The sequence below is a fragment of the Rhodotorula toruloides genome (genome assembly GCF_000320785.1).
Source record: "Rhodotorula toruloides NP11 unplaced genomic scaffold Scaffold10, whole genome shotgun sequence".
Classification (NCBI taxonomy): Eukaryota; Fungi; Basidiomycota; class Microbotryomycetes; order Sporidiobolales; family Sporidiobolaceae; genus Rhodotorula; species Rhodotorula toruloides.
This window is the reverse complement of record NW_015622970.1, coordinates 48,423-68,181: the sequence shown is the minus strand read 5'-3', so window position 1 is coordinate 68,181 and position 19,759 is coordinate 48,423. Positions and strand designations below refer to the sequence as shown.

The following is a 19,759-nucleotide window of genomic DNA, read 5'->3' as shown; positions in this document are numbered from 1 at the left end:
GCAGTGCAGAGCAAGGAGAGGGAAGACAGCAGAGCAGGAAGCTGTTCAGCCAGCGAGAGATAGCTTGCGTGCGGGGTTTGCCGGCGGCGGCGAAGGTCGAGACAAGTCGAGCAGTCCGCATCAAAGTCAAGTCACCCGCCCAAGTTCCTTCTGCGCCTCTGTCGGAACACAAAAACACAGCATGGCAGCCCGGCAGACCAAGTCGCACGCTCAGCCGTCTCCCGTCGTCGGCGAGTGTCCAGTCCTTCCCTTCTGCGACCTCATGAGACCACGAGTTCAACGGCTGATGCTGCTGGCGCGCGCACAGTTGTCGGAGCAGGCTGCATAGGGCTGACGACCGGCATCGCGCTCCTCAAGCGTGGTTACCCTGTCCTCCTCCTCGCTCATCAGTTACCAGGCGACCCGCTCTCTCCCGACTTCGCTAGCACCGCTGCGGGCGCACACCACCTCTCCTTCACTAGCGATGACGACTGGCGACAGCGGAACTTCGACATGCGGACGTTCGAGCGGTTGTGGGCGGAGAGCGAGGATGCGGCGAAGGGAGAGGAGCGAGGGTTGATGAGGCTGACCCAGACAGAGCTGTGCGTCTCCATAATCATTCAGAAGGAGCTTCTTACAAGCTGAATACATGTCGTCGACAGCTACAAAGGCGACCTGCACCTTCGCTTCCTCGAGGGACTTCCGGATGTGCGCTCGCAACTTCTGCACCGGCTTGTCTGGGCTTGCTGACTCTTTCTGCGTCTTGTGCAGTTCTGCATCCACGATGCGTTGCCAGATTTAGACCAGTACAGCCAAGGTTGCAACACGCTACAGCGACGGAACAACCTGCAACGAAACGAGCGACGACGAGTTGGGGACGACGGAATACAGGACGAGGGAGCGAGTGTGGCAGAGTGTCTGGTGAAGCGGTATGCAAGACAAGGACAGAAAGGGGAAGAGAGTGTCTGTGGAGAGGCGGTGGTCATTGGGCCTTGACCTTGCCCTGCGCGACGGCCGACTTTTCGCTCATCTCGACGCGGCCGTCGTTCCGCTGGCGCTGAGCCTTCTCGTCGTCACTAGAGACGTTGACGGGCGGCTTTTCCTGCTTCGCGTCGTGCTTCGGCTCGTGCTCGAACATCTGCGGCCGGATCGAGATGTCGTTGCCGCGGATCGAAGACTTGATAAACGCGAGGAAGCGGTCGCCGTACTCGCGCGGCGGGACGGCAGAGATCATGTGCTGTCGCGAGCGACAGATGAGCTGAGCCTGAGAGAGGCAGCTGGCCAGGTGGACGCACCTTGTTGTGCTTGAGACCCTTCCAGAAGTGCTCGATCCGCTTGACGCAGTTGTACGGTGTGAGAATGTCGATGATGCCCTGCGAGCGACTTCGTTAGCAATTCACCAGGTTTAGAAAACAGAGAAAGAACGCACGAGGTAATAGATCACCCCGAGATCCTCGTTGTTATCTCCCGTAGCCCGCATTCCGCCCTCGTCCTGGTAGAACAAGAACATGCGCTTCTCCGAATTCTCGTGCTCAGGCAGCTCGTGCTTGCCGCCGAGAGCGCGCGGGTCGGAGCGCTGGACGGCTTTGCGCAGGGCGGAGGCATCGGCGTCGCGCTTGACCTGGGTCGGTTTGCGCGAGACCTTGACGTTCTCGGGCTGCGACGACGGCCTGCGTCAGCTTGTGAGTGGCGCTGGATGCCGAGCAAACGCACCTGGAAGACACTGAGCTTCTCCTCGCGCAAGTTGTCGCTGTTCCCACGCACACCGTTGTGGATGCCGGTCAAGAGCGAGTAGTCCATGATGCCGAGCCGCTGCAGGAGTTCCGTATCGCGCCGCAGCTGCTCCTCGAAGAGCGCCTTCTTCTCCGGGCCGAGCGCAATCTGCCTTTGTCGCTGGACCCAGTTGAGGTCCTTGAGGACGGCGTGAGGGTTCTGCTTGGCCTTCTCTTCGGGGTAGAGGCGCCCGATCGACGAGCCCTGCGTGAGGACCGATCAGCAATCCGTCAAACGGAGAGACAAGGCGGGAGAATGCACCTTGAGGTCGTACGTCTCGTGGATGTCTCGATGAGGAGGGAAGAGGTTGTTCATGATGACGAAGTGAATCTTCTTGCCATGCGGAAGCTTGACGCGATGCAGGCCGTAGAAGCGCGAGAGGAGCGTATGCGGGTTCTTCTTGACATGCTCGTGGTACTCCTTGAGGATCCGTCGGAGGAACTTGTGCTCCGTGTGGTGGATCGTCTTGATGATGAACCGGTAGTCGCGCGAGAAGTAGAAGAACGAGCCGCTCTTGCCGGGCGAGCCGAGTTCCGAGAGGATGTACTTGGCCGTGAGCGAGACGAGGTAGTCGGACGGGTCGAGGTAGAAGTACTCGCGCAGCTCGCGGAACACCCAAGGCGCGTAGTCCTTGAACTTGAAGTCGTACTTGACCGAGGGCGTGAGCTCATTGCCGACGCTGCGAAGGCTAGATTAGCGAGGGCAGCAGAGCCAGAAGGGCAAGGACCGCGCACATATCGAAGCTGAACTTGTGACGAGCCGTGTAGTCGGCATCCGTGAGCGGTCGTCGCGCCTTCGCCTGACACCGCGAGACCTGCGAAAGAACGGAGAGGTGAGCATCGCTCCGTTGTATCCGTGCAGAGAAGACTACGCACGCCGATGCGGATCCCCGTGAGCATGTTATACATCAAGACATAGTTGGCGTGATCCTGGCCGATCAGATTGCCGACCAGAACGCCCGCTCCAAGCTCGTCCTCGCCTCCCGTTCCCGCCGCTCGCGCCTTCGCCGCAGACCCGCTCGCAGCAGCCGCATGTTCCGCCGCCGACGCGCCCGCATCAGCCGTGCCGTCCTGTCCTCGCTCTGCTCCTTCGGAAGCTTGTCGCGCTCGCCTGCCTGGTCCAGGACTCCTCGGTGCTTCCTGCGCGGACGAGCCAGACCCCATCCGTGTCGACCGGCGCTTGAGCATCCCACCCGGCGTTGCGACGCCCAGCAATCCGCCCACGGTCTTTTCGCCCTTGTCTCCTCGCCCGGCTTCGGAGACCGCAGGTACAGGCGGAGCGAGACCAGCCTTTTCCCGCTCGCGATCCCGCTCAGCCTTTTCCGCCTCGAGGCGCTTCTCCTGCCGTTTTCGACGGATCACTTCGGCTTGAGCGGCGATGGAGGACTCGACGTCGTCCATGTATCCCGCCGTGGGCGGAGAAGCGGGGTTACCGCTGCCGTATGGAGCGGCCGACGTCGAAGCTTGCGGGTAAGCGTACTGGTGCTGACCAAGCGAAGCCGGGGCTGCAAGAGAGGGAGAGTAGGTCTGTGACCGTTGTGCGAGTTGGAGAGGGGCGAGATGGCCGGAGGCGGAGGAGAGGCGACGGGAGCTGACGGCAAGGGAGGTAGCGCTGGCGGGGCCAACGCCGAGAGGTGGAGAAGGGAGGAGAGAGGGTAGGTCGGTCGTCAGGCTTCGTCGTGGAGAGGAGGGGCGAGTCGACTGCTGGGGAGATAGCTGAAAGTAGCCTTGATTTGCGGCGGGAGGCGGATGCAGAGAGGAATTGCGCGGTTGTCGAGGAGAGGAAGAGGGAGCCAGACGGCTTTTTGACCGAGGTGAGGCAGGAGGGCTTATCGGTCCCTGCTGCAAGTCGGGATGAGACGAAGTCGGCCGGACGACCTCGTGCACCGGAACGGCGGAATGAGCAGAGCGAGTCGGCGAGGAAGAGGAGGCTTCGGAAGGAGGAGGGCGTCCGTCGCCGAGAGGGACGAGGCGGGAGTTGGTGACGACGAAGCCGGGGGCGTAGGCGACGGGCAATCGGTCAAAGGCGTCGGCACCTCCGGATGTCGAAGGCTCGGCGTCGAGCTGAGATGGCGCGAGTTGAGGAGTCGCAAGAATGTCGGAGACGGAGGAGAGCGATTCGGGAGAGGCGGAGCGAGGAGGAACGGTGCGAGAGTCGATTGAGGCGGCTCCGCCAACTTCGCTCGCCGCCGAATAGAAGCTGCTTGACCCGTTCAGCCGGGTCGAAGACGGCGCCAGGCTGAGAGTTCGACCATCCGCACCGTCCCGCACCTCGTCAGGTTTCCGCTCGAGCTGGTTCGCTACTCGCGGGTCGACCAAGAGAGCCTGCTCGTCCCGCTCGTGCGTCGGCGTCCGCCAGCCTCGCTCCCCCATCTTGTCCTGCATGTCCTCCTTCCAGTCTCGCAGCTTCATCCGCGCCTGATCTGTGTGGTCCTGCTGGTAAGGCTGGTCCTTGAAACCCTCGACCTCCTTGGCCAGTCCTTCGTCGCCGTCTTCCGCCTGCTGCCCGCTCGTCCCGTCCGGCACTTCCAGCTTGTCGCCGCCCTTGTGCTTCACAGCTTCAGCCTCGTGCCCGTTCCTCCCGCCGTGACCGTGCAAGTGCAGCCGCTCGATCCACTTCTCACGTCCCTGTACCGCTGGGCCCGGCATCCCCGCCTTCTGCCCGTCCGCACTCTCCAACCAGCCCGCCGGCGGCTTGCCCTCGCGCAGAACGACCCCGTTCTTCTGCACGACTATCCGCGCCGGGTCGACGCTGCCCGACCGGACCCTCTCGCCGAGCGCAAACAGCGGGTTGACCTCGCGCTCGAAGTCCTCCGGTGTCGCAGTGAAGCGTGCGGTGTGCGGCGCAGACGACGACGACGCGGTCGACGAGTCTGACGCGGGCGATAGAGGCGGGAGAGGAGGCGAGGGTGGGCGCAGGGGTCTGCCCGCGCCCGTCGCGACCGCTGGCGAATCGTTCAGCGTGTTGGGGCGGTATGTGTAGTCGCCTCTAGCCTGTCACAGTGCACGCCAGCCGTCTGCGCGGGCGAGTCGTGCGAGGAGAGAGCGGGGCGGTGAAGTTGGCTGACGTCGGGAGGTGTGCGCGTTGGAGGTGTGTGTGCACGATTGCTGAGGCGTAGACTGGCCGCTCAGCTGGTCCAAGCAAGCGTCCGGTCCGTGTCAAGCGTTGTTGAGCGAAGGAAGCCAAGTCGGGAAGTCCGCTCGCTCCCAAGTCGCCGACAGGCTCGGACCCGCTCTACACGGCGTCGTAGGGCTCCTTCGCAGCGGCAGCGTAAGGCTGTGAGACTCAGAGACTTGTCAAGCCAAAGCCGACCACGAAGGAGGCGCTCCATCTCGCTCAAACGGCTGCTTCGCCTCGACCGGACCAAACATGCGAGAGGATGCGAACGAGGCAATGCGATTTGAACGACAACAAGCGTGCAACACGGGCAAAACAGTGAGCGAGACGTCAAGCGAGTGAACGGAACATGCGAGAAGGATGCGAAGAGAGGGTTCAGGTAGAGATGTCTGTACGCGCACGGGGAAAGCGTAAGTGGGTTCGGCAGCAAGGAAGGAGAGCGCCACGCACACTGGAAGCAGGCAGTGACGCTGTCGAGACCAGTCTCGGCGCGAAGGAGCGAGTCGTGTATGTTGCGAAGGCAGTCGTTCGTCAAGTGGTTCCAGCTGCGCCGATCACCCGCTCGTCAGCTTGGCTTATGAGAAGAAGCAGAGAGAGGAGACGCACGTCGACGTGTCGCCGTAGAGCATGGCGGGAGACTTGATGAACTGGCGGCCATTCTTGCACCGCTTGCACTTGAACAAGTCGTGCGTCTATGTGCAGGTCGCCCATATCCTTAATCAGCTCTCTCTCCAGGCGTGAGAGAGACGCTGAAGGTCTGAAATGCTGCACGCACCTCGCAAGCAGAGTCCTTGAGGAGGAAAAGCTGGCGCAGATTCTCGCCCGTGTAGTGACGCTCAACGTCCTTGTTCGAGTCGACGACGACGGACGAGAGGTTCTGCTTGTGCGACTGGCGCTGGAAGACTGTGACAGCGGCACCAAGGAGGAGTTAGTCTCGACCGGGGCTGGTCTGCACCGAATAACAAGATGCGCCGACGTACTCTTCTCCTCGACCGTTCCGGTCGCGACAAAGCGGTAGACGAAACCTGCCGGTACCGCTGTCAGTCTCTTCACTAGGAAGACGAGAGAAGCGACGTACAATCCTTCTTCTGACCGTCACGCCAGACACGCGCGAGAGCCTGCATGTCGCTGGCGGGGTTCCAGTCTGCACGGCAAAGGCTCACGCCATCAGCTAGCCGTCCCGGACAGCATGACAAGCCGAGGTCTTCAGCTCGCAACGCACCAGGGTCATACAGGATCAGCCTGTTGGCGCCGATCAAGTTGATGCCGCAACCTCCTGCCTTCGACGAGAGGAGGAAGACGACCTTGTCCGAGTCGGGGTTGTTGAACTGGTCGACCAATTTCTGGCGCTTGCGGACGTCCATCGTGCCGTCGAGCTTGAGGGAGCCCCAGCTGTGAGCAGAAGCGAGTTAGCGAGGAAACGGAGAGGGAGAGAAGGCCACGCACCGCCTGATGCGGCAGAGCTCCTCGAGCATGTCAAGCGTCGTGGTGAAGTTGCTGACGAGGACGATCTTGTCGTTTGTCTCGGCGCGCATTTTGGTGATGAAGCTGCGCGAAGAGCGAGTCAGTCTCGCCTTTGGGGCTACCCACGCTGCATCCTCCGGTCGGTGCACGCAAGCTACAGCGAATTGAGCCGAGAGCGAAGCCGACTCACCGGTCAACAACCGCCATCTTGCCACTGAGCGTCGGGTCAATCTTCCTCCTCCTGTCGTTCCGGTCATAGCCGTCCGGGAAGCACGTCTCGGCGCCTGGCATATCCTTCGCAAAGTCAACGATGTCGGGGTGGTTGCACAGCTTGCGGAGGATGCCGATCGCCTTGAGCGGCTGCGAGTCCTTGCCGCGCAGGAGGGCCTTCATTTCGGGCGAGTTCATGAAGAAGCGGTAGAGGGCGAGCTGGAAGGGCGAGAGCGCGCAGAAGACGACGTGTTCGTACTTGACGGGGACTGCGAGAGGTGCGTAAGCGAGTTGTAACGGGCGAGGAGAGGCAGAGAGACTCGAGACGTACGGTACTTGCTGAGCAGGTCATTGGTCCGACGAATGATGAACCGGCTGACCTTCTCGCTGAGCGCCTTCATCGCCTCGTCACCCTTCTCCTTCTGCTTGTCGGTTGCGTCCCCATCGCGGCCCTTGATGATCGCCAGCTCGTACTGCTTGTGGAACTCGGTCGCGGTGCCGAGGTAACCGGGGTTGCAGAAGTTGATCAAGGCGAAGTATTCGACGAGGTCGTTCTGCGCGGCAGGTCAGTGGAGGAAGTGCGAAAGATTGTGCGAGACGAACGCACCTGGATGGGCGTGCCGGTGAGGATAACGCGCCTCTTGCAGTTGATCTGCATGATCGAGCTGTACGTTGCGCTGTCTACGAATGGAATTACACGCAGTCAGCAGAACTTCCGACGTCAGATCGGTCTCGGAAGACGCACTCGGGTTCTTGAGACGGTGGCCCTCGTCGGCGAGGATGAGGCCAACTTCGGTACCGTTCAGCTCGTCGACGATCTTCTCGCGCAGCGACTCGTACGAAACGATCAAGACTGTGCGGGAGAGGCATAAGCGAAAGCGGAAAGAAAGCGAGGAACAGCGAACGCACTCGGCTTGACCACCTGCTTCCCCTTCGACGCAGCCCACTGCCTAACCTCCTTGATCAGCTCGGCACCCGTGACCTTCCCATCGACAGCAAGCGGGTTGACCGTCCCCGGACCGAGCCACTTGATCAACTCGTTCGCCCAGTTCTTGACTAGCGACGAAGGACAGACGACAATGGCCTTGTCGATGGCAGGCTTGTTCGGGATAGGCGACTGGCGGAGGAGGGTCCACATGAGGGTGATGCATTGAAGCTACGAGGCGCGAACTGTCAGCGAGAGACGAGGAGACCTGAGATGGCGAGACGCACCGTCTTGCCGAGACCCATCTCGTCAGCCATGATGCAGCCGTAGGCGTTCTCGTCCGTCATGCCGGTCGTGCATTTGTACAAGAACTTGACACCCTCCACCTGATGCGGCCTCAACTTGCTGCCGAGACGCGGGTCGATCACGACCGCGACCTTTTTGACCAGATGCGCGCGCGCTTTGCGGTCCGCGATGCCGAGTATCTCGGCGAGGCTCTTGTGCACCTTTTTGCGCTCCTTCTCGAGAGCGGTCTTGCCGTCCTCCTCTGCGCGCTCCTTTTCCTCCTTCTCCTTCCGGAGACGCTCCATCTCGCGCTCAGCTTCGCGGTCATCGACTGTCGGGTCCCACAAGACGATGGAATGGTCGTCAAGCGGGTCGTAGAGCGGGGCGGGGATGAACTCTCCGGCCTGGCGCGTGCCGAGCGGTTTGAGGGAGAGTTTGGTGTCGAGGATGGCGCCGCCCTTCTTGATGCCGGGCAAGGTGAACGCCTTGGTCATGGTCGAGTCGGCAGCTTTGGGACGGTAGACCGGGAACTGTTTCGGCGGAGGGGGCGGGACATACTTGTCGACGAACCCAAAGCCTCGCTTCTTCTTCGCGCCGTCGTCGTCCGAGTCGTCGTCGCCCTTCTTCTTCTTCCCCGCCGCCTTCTTCGCCTTCTTCCCGCCTCTGTCGTCGTCTGCGTCTATGCCCGACCCGACATTCGTGTAGAAATCGTTCTCGGTGAAGACGACCCTGGGCCGCTTGGTGGACGAGCGAGTGCCGCCTAGCTGCCGCGAGCGGGTGGCGCTGGTCGATGTCGGGACCTTGAAGGCTGTTGCGAGTGCACTCAAGGTCAGCTCGCGGGCATGCAAGTGAGTGGCGGACACACGCTTGAGTTGAGGGACGCCAAAGCCAGCGCCCGAGTGGTGAGGCGTCTCAGCGGCAGGTTCAGCCTGTGCGTCCTGCTTGATCGCAGCGATGAACGACCTGCGCATAGCGTAGCAGCCCCAGCGAGCTCTTTCCAGCGAGTCGAGCGAGATGTCAACGCCAGACGAGGAGCGACGCGTCCTCTGGTTGTTTTTCGCCTCGTCCACTCGCTCTCACCGCTCAGGCGGGCTCTGACTGGTGCTGGATACGCTCTGAGATTCTGTCGGTACCGATACACACGCGCGCGAACCGGTCTTGTCACGTACACCCTTCCACCGACCCACCTCACTCGCTTCATCTCTCTCGCTGGCTTGAGACTCGTCAACGGCGCAAGGCATGGCCAACTGGCTCGGCGAGGACCCGCCAGGACCCTGGCAGTCGCCGCATGCGCGAACGATGTACCGCGAGCCGACCCACGCCGCGCCCGCCTACCCGACCCGCACCTTCGCCCCCTCCGACTCCATTCCACCCTCGGCAGCCGTCTTCACGCCCAACAGTCTCACCGGCATGTCCGATGAGGCGCAGGAGCGGCACGCCAAGATGCAGGCCATGCTCAACAAGTCGCTGGGGCCGGAACATATCACCAACAGGCCGGGAGGCGGAGGAACGAAGCTGAGCTACCTCGAGGGCTGGAGGGCCATCAACATCGCCAACGAAGTCTTTGGCTACAACGGCTGGTTCACCGACATCAAGTACCTCGAGGCGGACTTTGTGCGTTCCAGTCTCGCTTCTCGTCCTCGTCTCGCGCTCACTCGGGGGTCACCTACTCCCGCTTCGCTCGCTCGCAGATTGACTACAACCCCGAGACGGCTCGCTACAACATGGGAGTGACGGCGATCGTCCGCGTCAGGCTGCAGGACGGCGCGAGCCACGAGGACGTCGGGTACGGCAAGCTCGAGAACGCCAAGTCCAAGGCGGACGGGCTCGACAAGGTGCGTTGCGCGCGCTTAATGTTGTTGTTCGCCAGTGAACGGAGCTCGCGGACCGGGCTGAGCTGATTGTTTGCTGGACGCAGTGCAAGAAGGAAGCGGTCACCGACGCCCTCAAGCGCGCCCTGCGACATTTCGGCAAGCTTCTGGGGAACTGTCTCTACGACAAGTCGTACCTGCAGACGATGGCGAACATGAAGGCGCCCAAGGTGAGCTCCGGAACGAGCTGCTGGTCTTCGCAGAGAACTTGAACATCCGCTGCAGCGGCCTCGGTCTGCTCTAGGACTCGCGCTGACATTCGCCCTTCCTTGACCAGGCCAAGTTCGACTTCGACAGTATCTACAAGCCTGAGCGCGACAACTACCAGCACTTTCCACCGCGCGCCTTCACTTCCGCGGTTCCCGCTTCAGCCATGCCTCCTCCCGCCCTTCCCGCCCAACCCCCTCTACCACCTCGCAAAGACATGCCGCAACCTCCCGCTCACCCTCCGCATCTCGCGCAGCAAGTTCAGCGCGCTTCGACCGTCGCCTCGCACGCGCCGCAAACTCCCGCTTCGCACGCCGCTGCTCAGCACAAGCCACCTCCTCACCGCTCGGCGACCATCGCGACTCCCGCGCCCGATCCGCGCGACAGGACAGGCGCGCAGACTTCGACCGACTTCGCGTTCAGCTCGGAGGACGAGAAGATGTATGCTGAGATGCCTTTGCCTGATGGGACGGGTGCGGATGCGAGCATGATCGGAGGAGGGACGGGGAGGGTGTATCATGAGGGCGATAGCGGGTATGGCGAGATGGAGGGCTTGGCAGATGCGAGGTGAGTTGGTGGACTTGCGAAGCGGATATGGAGCGTGCAGCCACGCTGCTCGATCACTCACGCTCCCCGGCTTCTGGCGATGACACAGCTTCGCCTCGACATATGTCAAGGACGAGAACCACCGCCCTTACCCTGCCGCACCCGGTCACCAGGCTCCTCAGCAGCAACCGCGCAACAGCTCGTCCCCTCAACAACAGCTCAACCCGCCTCCTCCCGCGCCTCAAGACGCGGCTCGATCCGCTCATCTCGAAGACAAGCGGCTCGCGGCGCTGCAGAGGCTTGAGGAGAAGAACCGGAAGAAGCTGGCTGAGGCGCAGGGGCAGGCGAACGGCATTGCGCCGGGCACAGGGTCGTCGGCCGCGCAGATGTTGAAAGCGGGAGGAGCGACTGGAAGGAGCGCGACGGTTGGAGCCACGCCTGCGGGAGGAGCGCCAGTTCCCGCTCTCGGCACCGCTCGTCCGCCGTCGCTTCGCCCCCCTCAAGTGCCCTCGCGCAACAATTCGCTGCAGCGCTCAACTACCGCCGCTGCGCCTGCTCACCCTCCCGCCGTCAACGGTACCTCTGCTCCGACACTTCGCGTTGCCGGCTCGCTTCCGCAGCTCAACGTCGGCGCTGGCATAGTCAAGGCGGCCGGCGGAGCTCCTGGCGTCAGCGGGATGGTCAGCGCAAGTCCGCCAAGGCCTGCTGTCGGTGTCATGGCCGGAGGAGAGGGGTTGGCCGGAGGGTTCGTGAGCGCGAGGGGTGTGAAGAGGGCACTGGGCGAGGCTGGGTGAGTGCGGCGTCATCACAGCCTCTACTATCGATGACCGATGCGCATCAGCATCTCGCAAGACTGACAGCTCGCTGACCATGTTTCGCTCGGCCAGCTCCCACGGCTCGCCTCCCGCCAATCATTCTACATCCGCTCACTCCTACCCCACCGACCACTCCCGTCCTCCTCTCGGCGAGCTCGAAGTTGACGGCGTGAGCGGCGCCGTTAAGCGCCACCGCGCCTCAGGTTGAGCGCGACGCTCTCTTCGTCGGATACGATGCTCTCGCATATTCGGTTTGAACTCCCTCCCTTTCTGTTCCCGAGTCGTCTCAATGTTGTGTACGCTCCATTGCATTTGCATGCCGTGTCTACCTAACGCTGGGTTTGGCGCTGACACTACGAGGACCGGGAGGACGACTGCTTGACCTTCCTAGCTGGAAGCTTTCGCTTCTACCGCCTGTTGACAGTAGCAACCACATGCCCGCGCTCTGATTACCGCCTCACGTCTCAGCCAGGTTTCAGCGCTTCGTCATGCGAGCGGACCGGCCGCAAAAGTTGTCGAAGGCCTGAGCGGATCCTGACGAAGCTGGGACACCTTGAAGCTTCAGCCTCGTCCTCAGCCTCAACCCCTCTCGCCTTACTCAGCTCTGAGAGATGCTGCTGCGTCCTGCTATCCATGCTCGTCTCGCCGCGCGCGCAGCGAAACCCTCGACACTCTTTCCTACGCACGCATCCTCTTCCCGCCTCGCCCACGCTGCTGCCACCGTCCAACGCCTCAATGTCCCTCACGGCGCGGTCGTGACGGTCACGCGGTCTGCAGATGGCAAGACCATCTCAATCAGCGTCGTGAACGGGGGCAAGGCAGAGGAGCATTCGGGCAAGGAGGAGGACCCGCTTTCGAGCGCGAGGGCCAACCATCCGGCACACCTCGAACAGGCATCTCCAGCTACGACCCACATGGCGACGCATCACGACGTCGGACAATTCATAGTGGACGCTCGACGGAAGAAACGCGCCTCGAAACTTGACGTAGCCGACACCGTCGAGGCAAAACCCGCCTCTGATCCTACGGCCGCCAACCCAGCACCTTTGGAGCCAGCAGCGGTATACGGGGCCAAATGCCTCGACCCAAAGTCGAGCGTCACCGAGCCGAGTGAAAGGAGGAACCTTGGAACGCTCGAAGTTGAGGCGACAGCATCAACATCTGCTCCGGTTACCGAAAGTCCCGTCGCCAAGCGCAAGCGGTGCAGGTCTCGCCCAGTAGGCTTCGAGAGGAGCAAGTCGGCGACGGAGCAGCAACGGCCCGCATCCGACATCCAGCTTCACCGGCTCCTGCGCCAAGCAACGCTGCATTCGATCGATTTCGCCCGAGCTGACTCGTGGTTGAGTACCATCTCGGGCGATGAGCGGATCAACATTCGGGAATCAAGTTTAGCAGATTCTCCAGCAACTCGACCCGCCTGCGACAAGCTCATCATCGAGATCGACGGCGTTGAGTTGCGGGCCATCGAGGACGCCCGAGGCGTCACCGTCAGGCAGGTCGTCGATGCGGTGGCGGCGCATTGGGACTCGACAGTCAGCGGCGTCGAGAAGGCCTCCCTGGCGAAATACTGGCCGGGTCCCGTCAGCGCGTCCAAGACGTACAGGGAGCAGTTGGAGGACAGCGAAGTCAAGTGGGTACAGATTGAGGACCTGGGAGACGGCGCAGTCCGTCTGGTAGCTCAGAAGGTGTGAAGGCGAGCGGTCTCTGGGTTCGAGCAGGTCGACCTGAGCGAAAGGTTCTGACGCGCTTGATCTCCCGCAGACGCAAGTACCCGCAAAGCCTGGTCTTCTGTCCCGTCTCTACACGTCTCTCATTGCATCCCCGTGAATCTCTTCCGTGCGGTCGTGGTTCTGCCATGACACACCCCTTCCTGCCACGTCCATCTGGTAGACAGCTCGCCGAGCCCTCCCGACGTGCCTCCCGCTCTGCGTTTGATTCAAATGAGCGTCCGTGGCTCTGATGCGCCGTGCGAGGGTGTTGTCGCTCTGTCAAAGTCGAAAACTGATGAAGGTGGGGAGAGGGAAGGACGGGATGGGAAGAAGCGCCGGTGAGCTCGCTGGCGACTGCCAGACTTCAAAAGCCTCACAATAGCTCCAGTGAGCCTCAGCACGCGATCCAGCACGAGCGAGTGAGCGGTCGTGATGCAACCTTGTCCCGCTCGAGGTTGGCCTTGTCCGTCTCACCTGCCCTCGCTTGATCCGCCGTTGTAGGGCGTTCGGATGTGGCTATCGGGGCTGCAGAGCCTACTGCTGGCCGGGCTCGCCGCTTCAGCCGCCGCGCACCGCTCCCCTCCCGTCGCTGCTCGCGTCGAAGCATGGCCGGCTCCTGATCTCGTCACGCAGTTCCTGTGAGCCCAAAAGACTCGCGATCAGTGGGACCAGCTGACGGACACCCTCCAGGGAGACCATCGCCCTCGAGGCGCCGAACGAGTTCTTCCACTTCCTCTCCTTTCTCTCGTCCAACCCCCACTCGCACCATTTCCTTCGCGCCGGCACTCTCCTCCCGCCGTCTCTGCGCGCGGCCAACAACCTTGCCAAGCAGGGCGTGAACCCGATCTTTGCGCCCGAGGGAACGCTTCAGCTGAACGAGACGTACGCTCTCCTCGATGCGGCTGCGGGAAGGTCTTTGCTGTTCCGGTCGAAGGGACTGCGGGAAAGCCTGCAGACGTCATTGGCGAATCGAGAAGCGAGTGTGATTATCGAGGGCATGCGGGGCTTGTGGGAGGAGCGGGAAGCGGTCGTTCCGGTGCGGGAAGGGTCAGACTCGCAGGGTGAAGAGGCGTGCGAGAGCTGGATCGACGTTGCAGGCGCACGAGCGTGTAGTGAGGAAGAGTTTTGGGAGATCGTTGGAAACGAGGAGAAGGGCGGGAAGAAGCCTATAAAGCTTCCCTCCAGGTGCGCCCCCTTATCCCTAGTCTCTCATCGGCTCTCGCGCCACTGACTCGTTCGCGACGGGTAGCACCAATTCGACTCGCCCACAGCGGTACTCGTTCGACCACGTCTCGCCGCACGGCGACGAATCGCACCTCCCTCGCTTCGTCTTCTGGGCGAACCCGACCTCTCCCTCCTTCCAGCGACTCTTCACCTTCCTCCACTCGCTCTCGGCTCCGAAAGCGATCCCTGTTTCCAACCCGAAGAGTCTGACCTCACAATCCCCACCTGCCGCCCATGCCGCCCCTCACCCGCCTCGACTCCAGTTCGTCGTGCGCTGGAAGCCGTCCTCTGCGGCGCATCGCGCGCAGAAGAAGCTCGTCATGAGTGGCTACGGCGCAGCGCTCGACATCAAGAAGAGCGATTATCTCGCCATTGACGACCGAGTGACCGGTCAGTCGACGGCGGGAGGAAAGGATGCGGATGGGGAAGTGTCGAAGGAACCGGTGCTTGAGATTGAGGGGGATCTGCCGCCGAAGATGGAGCCGGTAAAGAAGGGAGACGTGGCAGGTGCGTACTTTGCCTCTTTCGTGCAGCCTGAGACGCCTACTCACCTTGCTTTCCTCGCAGAACTCGCGATCCGGACAGCCCAATTCATCCTCGCGTCCGACCAGCCGTTCAAGGCATTCGTCGACTTGACATCGGCCTTCCCCCGCCTGGCATCGCACCTGCCCACACTCGTTCCCGATCCCGACCCGCACCTCATCTCCGAAGTCTCGACAAACCAGATGTCCTCGGTCCTTACGACTCGTTCTTCCTTCTTCTTGAACGGCGTTCCGCTTACCGAAGCTGAAGTCGACCCATTTGCTTTCCTCCGCCTCATGCGCAAAGAGCGTAAACACATCGTCGACCTTCTCAGCCTCAGCATCCACATGACCGGCAAGGAGGCGCGCGATATCCTCATCGGTGGCAGTCCTCGAAGCCCCTCGTCGTCGCGGGACCGGATTGGCGTCGATGCGTTGGGCGAGTTGTACGACTCGACGGACCGCGACGAGGGAGGGCAGGTCATCCTCTGGTGGAACGACCTTGAGAAGGACAGGCGGTACAAGAGCTGGTCCAAGTCGGTGCGAGAGGTGAGCAGGCTGGTTTATCGCTCGGCGTATCATGGCTGACTTTCGGAGGCACACAGCTCCTCCGGCCCGTCTACCCCGGCTCGATGAACCTTGTCGCTCGCAACCTCAACAACGTTGTCTTCGTCCTCGACCTCACGCGGCCAGGAGCGCTTTCGCTCGTCGTCGAGCACATCAAGCAGTTCGTCGGTCGTGGCATCCCCGTCCGCTTCGGCGTCGTCCCGGTCGTCGGTGCATCGAGCGAAGACAACTCGCTACAGACGTTGATGGCCCAGGTCATCTGGTACCTCACGGACGCTCTTGGCCGCGCGCCGACTATGCAGTTCCTCGCGACGCTGCTGAAGGCGTCTCCCGAGTCGACCATTTCCGAAGACCTGCTCAAGCGCGCCTACCTCCAGCTTGCCGCAACAGCTTCGCATGTCGACGGAGGTCCTCTCGCTCGCTTCAGTGAGCTCCGACACTACGGCATCGGCAGGCGAGCCGGCGGATCGCACTCGCGCTTGACCAAGACCCGCGAATACCTCAAGCGACTCGGTGTCCCTCTCGCCGCGGCCGCCGAGACCAAGAAGTCGCTGGGCGCTTTCTTCATGAACGGAGCGTACTTCCCGATTGACGACGTGAGCTCGTCTCGGATCTTTTCCGCCGACCTGCATTCAATGCTCACTCTCGCTTCGACTACAGGACTTTACGCAAAATCTGCAGCGCACGCTCGGCCTGCACACCCAGTACCTCGCGCAAGAAGTCTACCTGCGCTCGCTCACCGACGACATGGACGCGTCGTCGTTCTTCGCCGACCTGCCGACGACGTACAAACGCCGCAACCCTTACATCTCCCCCTCGCCCGAGACGAACCCGCTCAAGATTGTCAATCTCGTCGAAGCCCTTGACGGCGTCCACCGAGGATGGCTGCACAGCTTCTACATCGAAGGCAGTGCGTTGCGATTCCCGTCGTGCCGGCAATCAAGGCTGAACGACTAGTCCTGCAGCTTCCGGCTTGACGAACGAGACGACCGGTCTCGACATCGAGGACCCGCCTGCCGTCGCGACCATCTACGTGATTACGGACCTGAACGACCCAGCCGGCGCCGACCTCGCCGTCGCCGCTCTCAAACTCGCCGAGAAGACAACTCAAGTCCGCATCTCCTTTGTCCACAACCCGGCCGACCCGTTCGCCGAGCTGCATCCCTGGACGCTGTCGCGTACCTTGTTTGCACTTCAGAAGGATCATCAACTCGCCGAGATCCTGCCCGACGAGCTGACCGAGTACATCGACCTGAACCTCGACAAGGGCGGACCGGCGAAAGGCGACGGTCACGACTGGCCCGAGGACAACCCTCTTCGCGCGATTCTTGCTGATGGTGTCAAGGACAAATCGGGCGGCGACGCCGACCTGTTCTGGGACGAGGTCCAGTGGTTCCGGTACAAGTTGGGCTTCAAGGAGGGCGAGAGCGGTATCGTCATCAATGGTCGCGTGAGTGCCGCTTCATCCGCGTGCCCTTGAGTAGAACTGACGGAGCTTCGCCAGGTCATCGGTCCTTTGCCTGCCGGGAGCTTCGGTGCCGCCGACTTCAAGACTCTCCTCGCCTATGAGATGGAGAAGCGCATCAAGCCGGTCGTCTCCGCCATCGACTTGACAGCCGTCCTGAAAAAGAACTTTGATCGGTGCGTGTTACCTTAGACTCCTTCCGGCTCGCTGGCTAACTTCCTTCCGGCTCGCTGGCTAACGTTCTCCCTACAGGCTCAAGCGGTCGCACATCTATAACGTTGCTACATCGATTGTCGGCGCTGCCCACCTCCCCGACCCCGCCGCTGGCATCTTCGGCAACGGACCAGTCGAGAGACGGCGCGACTATCTCGGACTGGCGGCGAATCACAGCGCCATCGTCGGCGCACGCGAGACAGGCGCACTCTTCGAGGTCGCCGTCGTGATCGACCCGGCGACTGAGCTCGCGCAACGGTGGGCGCCTATCGTCGAGACCCTCTCGCAACTCAACTCGACCCACGTCCGCCTGTACCTCAATCCTTCGCTCCACGTCACCGAGGTTCCCATCAAGCGGTTCTACCAATACACCTTCAATTCGACCCTCACATTCGACGATACAACTGGGCAGGAGGTCCAGCCTGCGATCCGCTTCAACGACATTCCCGAAGACGTTCTTCTCACCTTTGGCATCGACGCGCAGCAGTCCTGGCTCGCTTTCCCGAAGCATAGCGTGCACGACCTCGATAATATTCGCCTGGCCGACTTGCCAGCCTGGTCGAAGTCGTCGGGTGTCGAGGCCGTCCTCGAACTCGAGTCTTTGCTGGTCGAGGGCCACGCTCGAGACATGCCGTCGAGTCGTCCACCTCGAGGATTGCAGCTCGAGCTCCGTCGAGGTGGCCACAACGCATCCGAGCAGCAACAGCGAGTCGAGTGCGTACAGCCTTCGCCAGCCGCTTGTACCTAGAGCTAACTCCGCCTGTAACAGCACCACCGTCATGGCTAACCTCGGCTATCTCCAATTCAAGGCGAGTCCCGGCGCCTGGCAGCTCGGCATCCGTGCCGGCCGGAGCAGCGAAGTCTTCGAGCTCGAGAGTATCGGCGCAGACGGCTGGAAGAGCGGGACCGTCAACAAGACCGGCACGACCTTCGTGGTCTCGACGCTCGAGGGTCTTACGCTATACCCGCGCTTCACTCGCAAGCCTGGTCACGAGCTGACTGAGTTGCTCGACGAATCGGCCGACGTTGTCGCCTCGGCGCGCACTGCGGCAGCCGGCCTCTTTGAGCGAGTCAAGTCGATGTGCGTTACGCCGCCGTGTAGTCTACGGCCTACTTCTCTGCTGACCGACTTCGGTCTCCAGGATTCCCTTCCTCGCGCCCAAGGCCGGCCAGGAGCTCGTCTCGACCGGGAAGAAAGCCGAAATCAACGTCTTCACCGTCGCCTCTGGACTGCTGTACGAGGTGATCGCCAGTCGCATCCCCCTCGCAGTCCGGCTTCACTGACACTCCGCACTCGCAGCGCATGGCGCTCCTCATGGTCGTCTCGGTCTTGCGGCACACGAAGAGCTCGGTCAAGTTCTGGTTCATCCAGAACTTCCTTTCGCCGTCCTTCAAGGCTTTCATCCCGCACATGGCGCGAGGTTCGTCCCTTCTGACCGGCTCGCCCCCGGGACTTGCTGATCAGGGCGCTGAGAACAGAGTTTGGCTTCGATTACGAGCTCGTCACGTACAAGTGGCCGCACTGGCTTCGCGCACAGAAGGAGAAGCAGCGGACGATCTGGGGGTGCGTCGTCCATCCGACTTCCAGTCTCGCTGAGCCGCTGACCCGGTTCGTCGTCGCAGCTACAAGATCCTCTTCCTTGACGTTCTTTTCCCGCTTGAGCTCGACCGCGTCATCTTCGTTGACTCTGACCAGTCCGCCGTTCTTTCCCGCCAGACGAAAAGCCGCGCTGACCCGTGTGCTTCGACGCAGGATCGTCCGTGCCGACTTGAAGGAACTCGTCGATCTTGACTTGCATGGCGCACCGTACGCCTTTGCGCCGATGGGCGACGACCGAGCAGAGATGGAAGGCTTCCGGTTCTGGAAGACCGGGTGCGTTTCGCTCGCCTCCTCCTCCCTTACATTACCCGCTGACACGCGCACGCCCACAGCTACTGGAAGAACCACCTCAAAGGCAACCCGTACCACATCTCGGCGCTCTACGTCGTCGACCTCGACCGGTTCCGCCAGATCGCGGCGGGCGACCGCTTGCGACAGCAGTACCAGGCGCTTTCTGCCGACCCGCACTCGCTGGCGAATCTGGATCAGGATTTGCCCAACAATATGCAGGGGACGATTCCTATCGTGCGTTCGACAGTCCTCTTTTGGGTGCTGAGGGGAGCGGCTGACCTTCTGTTCGCCCTGCAGTACACCCTCGGACGCGAATGGTTGTGGTGCGAGACTTGGTGCGTCTCTCTTTCTTGTGCTCTCGCCGCAGCTCCGACTGACACTGCCTCTCGCTTGCGCTCGTAGGTGCAGCGACGAGAGTCTCGCTCAAGCCAAGAGTGCGTCCGCCAACCTCGCCCTGCTCTTCCTCTTTGTCTTCCTCCGCTTTCCGCACTTCTAACTGACTCTCTGCGCAGCCATCGACTTGTGCAACAACCCTCTTACGCACGAGCCGAAGCTGCAGCGCGCCAAGCGTCTGATCCCCGAGTGGCTCGAATACGACGCCGAAGTCAGCGCATTCGCCCAGCGCGTCGCGGCTGGTCAAGAAGGGGGCGAGACAGCTGCGTCAGTGTTCCGCAACAGGGCGGACGAGCTGGAGCAGGCTGTGCAGCAGGCGAAGGAGAGGGAGGAGTTTGTCGAGGAGCAGCAGCAGGCAAGGAGTGGGTCTGGCGAGGGAGATTTGCGGGAACAACGGGTCAAGGACGAGTTGTAGGGGCTGTGGCATGCGCTGCATTTGGCTTTTTCGTCCATCGCAGCGTCGACTTGGTTAGTCAGCAGCGGGTGTCGGAGTTGTCGGTGCGCCCTCCGCCAGCCCCTCCACTTGCGGCGCCTCTCTCTCGTCTCGCTCTCCCTCCTTTGCTCTCCCGTGCACACGTACACTC

General features: G+C 61.9%; 6 protein-coding genes across 6 annotated transcripts; 4 read left to right on the top strand and 2 right to left on the bottom strand.

Moving 5' to 3' along the window:
• Positions 1-181: 181 nt before the first annotated feature.
• Positions 182-975, top strand: RHTO_00647 (uncharacterized protein; the record flags this gene model as incomplete). Its single annotated transcript, XM_016414331.1, has 4 exons — positions 182-230; positions 308-581; positions 642-687; positions 751-975. 4 exons carry the CDS (start codon positions 182-184, stop codon positions 973-975), a joined length of 594 nt encoding a protein of 197 aa, XP_016273487.1.
• On the bottom strand, positions 962-4,400 carry RHTO_00646 (1-phosphatidylinositol-4-phosphate 5-kinase; the record flags this gene model as incomplete). Its single annotated transcript, XM_016414330.1, has 7 exons — positions 962-1,216; positions 1,275-1,352; positions 1,409-1,636; positions 1,693-1,956; positions 2,014-2,431; positions 2,487-2,566; positions 2,628-4,400. 7 exons carry the CDS (start codon positions 4,398-4,400, stop codon positions 962-964), a joined length of 3,096 nt encoding a protein of 1,031 aa, XP_016273486.1.
• Positions 4,401-5,244: 844 nt separating this feature from the next.
• On the bottom strand, positions 5,245-8,724 carry RHTO_00645 (DNA repair and recombination protein RAD54; the record flags this gene model as incomplete). Its single annotated transcript, XM_016414329.1, has 15 exons — positions 5,245-5,258; positions 5,320-5,414; positions 5,476-5,561; positions 5,645-5,772; positions 5,850-5,894; positions 5,948-6,013; positions 6,092-6,261; positions 6,316-6,417; positions 6,524-6,812; positions 6,875-7,097; positions 7,151-7,224; positions 7,289-7,396; positions 7,453-7,699; positions 7,756-8,561; positions 8,619-8,724. The coding sequence occupies 15 exons, from the start codon at positions 8,722-8,724 to the stop codon at positions 5,245-5,247; spliced, it is 2,559 nt and encodes an 852-aa protein (XP_016273485.1).
• A 268-nt stretch (positions 8,725-8,992) lies between these two features.
• Positions 8,993-11,400, top strand: RHTO_00644 (DNA repair and recombination protein RAD52; the record flags this gene model as incomplete). Its single annotated transcript, XM_016414328.1, has 6 exons — positions 8,993-9,367; positions 9,445-9,588; positions 9,672-9,794; positions 9,902-10,398; positions 10,487-11,167; positions 11,265-11,400. The coding sequence occupies 6 exons, from the start codon at positions 8,993-8,995 to the stop codon at positions 11,398-11,400; spliced, it is 1,956 nt and encodes a 651-aa protein (XP_016273484.1).
• A 403-nt stretch (positions 11,401-11,803) lies between these two features.
• On the top strand, positions 11,804-12,883 carry RHTO_00643 (uncharacterized protein; the record flags this gene model as incomplete). The annotated part of the gene is made up of 1 exon (XM_016414327.1): positions 11,804-12,883. One exon carries the CDS (start codon positions 11,804-11,806, stop codon positions 12,881-12,883), a length of 1,080 nt encoding a protein of 359 aa, XP_016273483.1.
• Positions 12,884-13,411: 528 nt separating this feature from the next.
• On the top strand, positions 13,412-19,590 carry RHTO_00642 (UDP-glucose:glycoprotein glucosyltransferase; the record flags this gene model as incomplete). The annotated part of the gene is made up of 19 exons (XM_016414326.1): positions 13,412-13,539; positions 13,592-14,086; positions 14,151-14,632; positions 14,693-15,195; positions 15,252-15,809; positions 15,874-16,123; positions 16,179-16,663; positions 16,718-16,854; positions 16,931-17,605; positions 17,661-17,972; positions 18,034-18,133; positions 18,192-18,312; positions 18,371-18,455; positions 18,515-18,586; positions 18,645-18,764; positions 18,824-19,016; positions 19,080-19,117; positions 19,185-19,216; positions 19,295-19,590. The coding sequence occupies 19 exons, from the start codon at positions 13,412-13,414 to the stop codon at positions 19,588-19,590; spliced, it is 5,082 nt and encodes a 1,693-aa protein (XP_016273482.1).
• Between the last annotated feature and the right edge of the window lie 169 nt (positions 19,591-19,759).